This window comes from Buceros rhinoceros, unplaced genomic scaffold, assembly GCF_000710305.1.
Source record: "Buceros rhinoceros silvestris isolate BGI_N320 unplaced genomic scaffold, ASM71030v1 scaffold3478, whole genome shotgun sequence".
Classification (NCBI taxonomy): Eukaryota; Metazoa; Chordata; class Aves; order Bucerotiformes; family Bucerotidae; genus Buceros; species Buceros rhinoceros.
Genome location: NW_010426200.1, coordinates 9041 through 16181, shown reverse-complemented (window position 1 = coordinate 16181; position 7141 = coordinate 9041). Strand labels below are relative to the sequence as shown.

Here is a 7141-nt window from a genome sequence, read left to right as displayed (position 1 = left end):
CCCAGTGTTCTGCAACAGTGTACCGCAACAACCCTGCAGTCCTAAAGGAAGATGAGAAGAAAGACTGGAGTGCTCAGGCTCAGCTGGACAAGGGCACTGGTTGGCAGCTGGTTTATGAAATGTCCAGCCCTTTTTAACTCCTCCCATCTCTCAATTATCCTGCACTCATTCCCCACCCACCCTCCTTTCCCAACTCCACCCATCCTACTTTCCCTACCTTTAGCCTTTCCCTGAACATCCCATAATTAGTTTCTTGCCATCCCATAAGCCCATAATACACCTTATACTCATGGTTTTCATTCTTATCCACTTATCACACCCTGGCACTCCAGCCCGTGCCTGACAGCTGGGGAGAAGCTGGTGGGCAGGGCTGCTTCTGCAGCCGCTCCTTCCCGACTCTGGTGTTTGCCATGCAACAGTCTCCATGGGATCCAGCCCATCTCATAGAGATCAGAGCAGTGAATGCAGAGAGAGACATGCTAAGACCTCTTGGATGTCTCCTGGAGGATGAGATGTGTTGGGAGAGCTTGTTCCTCCTCAAGGAGCCCAGGCGAGTGGCCCCGAAGGAGATATGTCTGCTGTGGGGTTCTGCTGGGCTTCTCAAGCTACAAGGAGAACAGAAGGACACAGGTTGTATTCAGATGTCCTGGAGCAGACAGGTCCTAGATCTTACCAAGGTGTCTCGAAGTGGTTCATACCTGGGGGGGCAGTGCCGATAACGTCTGGCCATCACTGCCCTACTCGGGAAGGAGATATCCTCTGAGATATTTTGAGTATTTGTAGAGACTTTCAGACCTTGACTGGAAAAGGCCCTGAGCAAACAGATTCAGCTCGGAAACTGCCCCTGCTTTTTGCAAGGGGGTGGGGTGGAGACCTCCAGCCACTTCTTCCAGCCTCAGGTTTTTTGACATGAGTCTAAAGAATTAAAGGGATGGGAGGCCCAGCAGAAGAAGAATGAAGCCTGGATAGGTCTCATCCACCTCCATTCCTCCCACAGAGGAGCTGTTGCTCCCTTAATCCATCCTCGTAAATCAGCCTCTGGCTGCTGCTGATTGGTCTCCTTGGGGGTTGCCATCAGTATTTCTCCAGGAGCTCAGCGTGGGCTTATTCATCCAAGCACAGATGTCTCTGTGAGCTCAGCATTCCATTCTGAGCTGAGTGAGAGCAACAGGCTCTTCCAGGTCACAGCTAACAGGGACACATAAATTTGTGCAATCAGGGGTTTGGGTTGGAAGGGACCTTGAAGATCATCTAGTTCCAACCTTCATGCAGTGAGCAGGGACACCTTCCACTAGCCAAGGTGCCTCAGAGCTCCGTTCAGCCTCGTCTTGAATACTTCCAGGGATGGGTCATCCACAACTCCTCTGGGCAACCTGTGCCAGCACCCCACCACCCTCAACGGGTCAGACAGGTTGACCCCACCTCCGCCTTGCTTCTCTCTTCCAGCACAGTTTAGGGAGCAAAAGGAACCCCGTGGCCCAGCCCTCACAGGGCATTTACAGTCCCATAGCGCTCACACGGCTGGGGTGGGCACAGAGCAGGACCCCGCAGTGCAAAATCACAGCCCCGGTGCCAGTGGTGCTGAGGGGTGGAGGAGAGGGAACAGCATTGGGGCACAGTCGTGGTGGCCTGGCTGTGCTGTTTGCAATCAGCAGCAGGGAGAAAAAAAGGTATAAACTGTGGAGGAGGGACTGTCTGGGAGAAAGCATCCCGGGGAGATTACTGGGAGAGAGCTGAGGCGTGGGTGAAGGGAGCTAGAAGAAGCCCGTATCAGTCACAGCTCACGGAGCAGGCTGATTTATGGTTGAGCTGGAGACATTGCAGTCCCGAGAAGGAGAGCACCGTGTCGTTGCACGCCGTAATTCCCACAGTGCTGTTCCCGCATCTCTGGCTGCTCTGGGTTTAGGGACACAGGCAGGCTCGGTGGGCTTTTGGCAGGACCCTGCGGACAGTGCTCCGGTGGCATTGGGAAGGGTATTTTAGAGCTGCCAGTATTTATCGGTGCAATAACCCAGTAGTGGTGATGCCATTGCCAGGGAACAGCAAGCTGAGACCTGTCCTGGCAGGAACAGGGACCGAGGGGTGAGCCAGGTCCTGGGAGCAGCTGGAAAGGAGGAAAATGTGCTGTGGGCATGTAAAGTTCTTCCAGCTGTAGGAGATCACCACCCCTGGGCAGCAGGTTTGTAGGTGGTGATGAGTCAAGTGTCAGGTCTCTGTGTCTGTCCCCAGGGACACCCCTGATGATGGGAACAGGGAGGTGAAAAAATAGACTCATTGATTTTCAGGCTCTTTGGGCAGCTGGTGAGCCTGAGGCAGTGATGAGCAGGTGATGGAGGAAGAAACGGACAGGGAAGGGCAGTGCTGCTGGAGAACCAGCATCCCTTTACCACACATGGGGCTCTGGGACTGCTGGACCCTTGGAAGGGATTGGCAGCACGGTGTAGAGATGTTGCATTGCCCAGGGGAGGGAAAGCGGCGTTCCCAGGCTGCTGCGGGGTTTTGGAGGTGCTGTTTAAGACCTGCTCTGCCATCTACCGGTCAGGGAGCACCGAACAAGAGGAGAGTGTGGCTGCAGTGGCTGTGTCTGGGGCGCATTTGGTGGGGTTCAAGGTGCCCGTCTCCTGGTGTGAGCTGTTGACACCTCCAGCCAGCTCGTGTGTGTCTCTCACACAGGGTTAGAGCCTGGTTGTCATAAAACCAAGCAGTAAAAGGGGTTGGGGTCCTGTATTGCACAGCATGGGTGCAGTTGTCTCTCTTTAGAGGACACCAGGCATTGCCCAAAGAGCAGGAGAAGGCTGATCATTGAACGTGTTGAAAAGCTGTGGAGCTCCTTACAATGCTATCAAATGTGATGTGGTTCAGGGGGACATTGAACAACTTCGTGGAAGGAAAACCCAGCTGTGGTGGCATTACTGAACACGTAGAGGCCACGAGAGGTTGCAGGCTGAAGGGTGTGTGGAAAGGAATTCTTGCCCTGCTCTTGCAGCTTGCCTGAGCAAGCTCTGCCTGCACCAGAGCCTGGGTACATCAATCTGTCCATGGCTCCCATGGTGGGCTGGGGGCTGGTGTGGGGCTGCAGGGCAAGGTGAGGGTGCATGGGTGAGGCAAGAGACCCTCCTTTGGGGTCCTTTGGTGCGTGGCTTGAGTGCTCCTCTGCCCTCTTGCTCCCCTACCTGCCCATCCCTGTGGGGTCCTGTGGCCATGTCCCCGGCTCGGCGCTGGTCCCCAGGCCTCTCCCCCATCCCACCTTTCTACCTGCCCACAGCACGAGGAGGCGGCTGGCCGGAACCACAGCTTGGCTCAACGGGTGCAGGACCTGGAGCATCGATTCAGTGAGGCCAGCACCCTGCAGCACATCCAGGCCACGCTGCTGTACGACATGCAGGCACAGATCAACAACATTTCCGTCCTGACCGACTGGGCCTGGCGTAACCCCACCTGCCTCGGCCCCGCTGAGATGAGGCTGCAGGAGGAGATGCACCATCCAGGTGACGGGGAGCTGCTGGGGCTGGCTGGGAGGGAATATTTCAAGCTTATGTAGAATCACAGAATGGGTTGGGTTGGTTTGGAAGGGACCTTGAAGACCATCTAGTCCAACTCCCCTGCCATGGGCAGGGACATCTTCCACTAGACCAAGCTGCTCAAAGCCCCATCCAATCTGACCTTCACCACTTCCAGGAATGGGGCATCCCCAGCTTCTCCAGGCAACCTCTCTCAAGGGAGGGCTGGAGGAAAAACTGCACTGGCTAGGAGTCTGATCTCACCCAACCTGCAGTTCCAAGGCAGCCAGGAGGCCTCCTCAGAGCGATGGGCACCTCTGGGGGTGGCTACCAGGCCATTAGGAGAGGGGCTCCATCCCTCAGTGCCTCCTTTTTCTCTCCATGGGTGATGTGAGATGTTCGCAGAACCAGCTCAGGCTCTGACAGCCAGGCTGTCACACCATCGCCCCAGCTACAGGCAGCTGTGCAAGCCTTCCTCCCAGACCCAGGGACTGATTTTCCATTTAAAAAAAAAAAAAAACACAAACACCCCCCCAAGAATTCCTTTTTTTCTTCAAAAATTCACGATGTGAAATTAGGGCTTTGGGGAAACCTCAACTTTGAAAAACAACTGTTTTCTGTTGTTTCTCACACACTCTTTTTAACGAATGCGTTTAGATTTTTTCTGAGTTTCTGGTTGTTTTCCTTGTTACTCCCTGAAATGTTTTCTTGCTTGAGGTGCTGAAAACCGAGTTGCTTTTGCAACCTGTTTGAGCCTCAGGGTCTGTGGCAACAGGAAGACAAAACTAGATGTGCCAGTCTGGCCCCCGTGTCTCAAATCCCGTCTTTAGCAGCAGATGTGCAGGAGGATCATTGGAGAAGGAACTTAGGAGAAGCCCAGTGGCTGAGCGTCTTCAGGGGCAGCCTTTGACTTCTCCATCAAGGAGCTGGCTGGGTGGGATGACTCAGGCAACATGCACGCCCCAACTGCTAATAGCTTTCACCTACCAACCTTGATCTGATCTGGTCTGGTGATGTCATGTCACTTTTCCCCTGAGCCAACTAGTCTAAGTCTTCTCCATTTAGAGTTCCTTTGGCCATCCATGTCATGGTAGAGGTAGCATAGGCAGCTCCACTGGTACCTGCTTCCAGGTGCCTCTGAGCCCTGAGCTCTGTGCCAAACCAGGATGTCAGAGTTGATGTCCACACCCATGTCACTGCCTGAAAGCCAGAGCTAGTATTCATCTCAGTAACTTGACGTGACACTGGTGACTTCTCTGGCCCGGAGGATGCCAGTCTGAGTGCAGCTGGGTGATGCAGCACTTTCAGCTGACATACTTTAGGTGGCATTGGGCTCTACTTGCTGTCTCAGTTGCTTGCTGGGTCTTGATTACCTCTCCCTGACCTCTGCTTACTGCACACAACTGGTGTCTCCCACATGATCCTTTACTGCAACACTGCTGGTTGGTGCCAGTCTCAGAGGGTGTCCCCAGTGTGTCACCAGCCTGCAGCCCACACGGGATCTCCCAGCCACTATGCTCTCCAGTTGGTGGGCTGGGGTGTTTTGACTCTTCATCCATCATTCCCTTCGGAAACTTACTTTCCCATCCACAAGGAGCTTTCATCATCTGCCTGTCCTGTGGTCTCATCCTTTCTGCGTGCCTCCGGGAAGGGCAACCTTCCTCTCTTCCTTGGGTTTCTAGTTCTCCCAGTGATCCCAGTCTGGTATTCAAGCTGGTCTAGCCATGTGTGTAAAAGGAAGGAGAGCTGCCAGTGTAAGCTGCCTTTATGGCTTTCTTCCTGAAGATGGGATTCCTCCCACCAGGGAGATTCAGCTCACAAATGAAGATTTTTCACATTGGCTGTCTACAGATGCATGTCCCCACGTGAGCTGGATATCTAAGATAACGAGGCAAACTGCATGGCCTGAGAGCAATTCAGTGTGTTCTTCCCACTGCTGTGACTAGGGTCTCACTTCAGCTGACACCTGAAATCCTCTGGAGCATCCAAGACATCCAAAGAAGCCTGGCAGATACAAGGCAGGACCTACATGGGACAGTTGAAAGCCAGCTCCAGGGTATCTCAGATGTCACCACACACCTCTGTGCAGACAACTCAGCTGAGCAACTTTGGTAGGTGATGGAGGGAAACAGGGGGAGCAGCTCTTCTCTCCTTTCCCACATAACACCAGGATGAACTGCCCTCTGCAGAAGTCTCTAAGGACTGGCTGAGACCACCTGCCTGCAGTATAGAAGGCTGGTGCCAGGGCAAATAAATCCCACCTGATATTTCTCAGTTAAAGACATCTTTAGGATCTCCAGAACCCTTTTGATCTCCTTTCCTTGCAAGACAAAACCCAGAGCAGCAGTTTGAGAGAAGAAAATCCTTCCACTATCATCTTCACCAATTTGGAGAACAAGTCTATTCTTTCATCAATGCACAAGGTATTTTGGTGTGAGATACAACCTAATGTGAGCATGTTTCTGTGTTGCAAATACAAAACCAGCTGAACTGAAGATCACTCCTCTGCCACAGCACCCCTAAGTGCAGATCTGTGCTAACCAACCTTATCCCTAACGAGCTGCTGCACTCAGGTGGGAAGCCGGCATCCTGCAGAATAGAGTTTTCACAGAATCACAGAATGGTTTAGGTGAGAAGAGTCCTTCAAGCTCCTCCAGTCCCAGCGTTCCCCCAGCACTGCCAGGTCCCCACTAACCCCTGTCCCTCAGCGCCACCTCCACACGGCTGGGAAACCCCTCCAGGGATGGGGACTCCACCACTGCCCTGGGCAGCCTGGGACAGCCCTGCACAACCCCAACGGGGAAGAAATGGTTCCTCAGGGACAACCTCAACCTCCCCTGGAACAACCTGTGGCCAGTTCCTCTCATCCTGTTGTTTGTTCCTGGGAAGAGAGACCAACCCCCACCTGGCTCCAACCTCCTGTCAGGGAGTTGTGCAGAGCCGGAAGGTCTCCCCTGAGCCTCCTTTTCTCCAGGCTCAACCCTGCCAGGTCCCTCAGCTGCTCCTCAGCGCACTTGTGCTCCAGACCCTGCACCAGTTTCATTGCTCTTTTTCAGCTTCAGAAGCAGCTCTGAATCCAGGTTTGGTTGTCTGGCTCTGTGCTACGATTGCGTGGAAACGATGTGCCCCTTTCTCCAGGCCGTGCACTAAACACCGTGTTTCTCTGCTTTCTCACTCAGAGGTGAAGCACGCCAGGAACTGCCCCATTGACTGTGCTTCTGTGTACTACAATGGGCTCCGGCGGTCTGGGGTCTACAGCATCATGCCCTCAGTTGGAGGGATGCCTATTGAAGTGCTGTGTGAGATGGACACCGAAGGTACTGCAGGAGACACCTACAACACCTTCCAGCAGAGCTTTGGGTGGGATTTGTCTCACCTGAGAATTGTATCTTACAGCCGAGCTATTTCTAAGCTCTTTCATAGGCAGTGAGAGCAGCATCTCCAGAAGGGCTCTTCTCCAGGGACAGAGGATGTGTCCTCTCTGCTGGCTAAAGGAGAGGGTTGGATGATTTCTTCAAACCAGACATTATGGCTGGGATTCAGTTGCTTAAAGACAGGCATTTAGTGCTCTTTGATATGTCCTCTTGCATTCAAGATGTTTGCAACACACTAGTGGATATGACACAGGGCTTAGGGCAAGA

The 7141-nt window shown here is 53.5% G+C and overlaps 1 protein-coding gene across 1 annotated transcript in view; it reads left to right on the top strand.

Annotated features, from left to right (window-relative positions):
• Nucleotides 1-7141, top strand: part of LOC104498065 (angiopoietin-related protein 7-like) — a 12687-nt gene that overhangs the window by 2140 nt on the left and 3406 nt on the right. The window contains exons 2-3 of the mRNA XM_010141400.1: nucleotides 3266-3488; nucleotides 6680-6817. Of these exons, the coding sequence (XP_010139702.1) occupies nucleotides 3266-3488; nucleotides 6680-6817 (361 nt within the window). The remainder of the gene's footprint in view (nucleotides 1-3265; nucleotides 3489-6679; nucleotides 6818-7141) is intronic.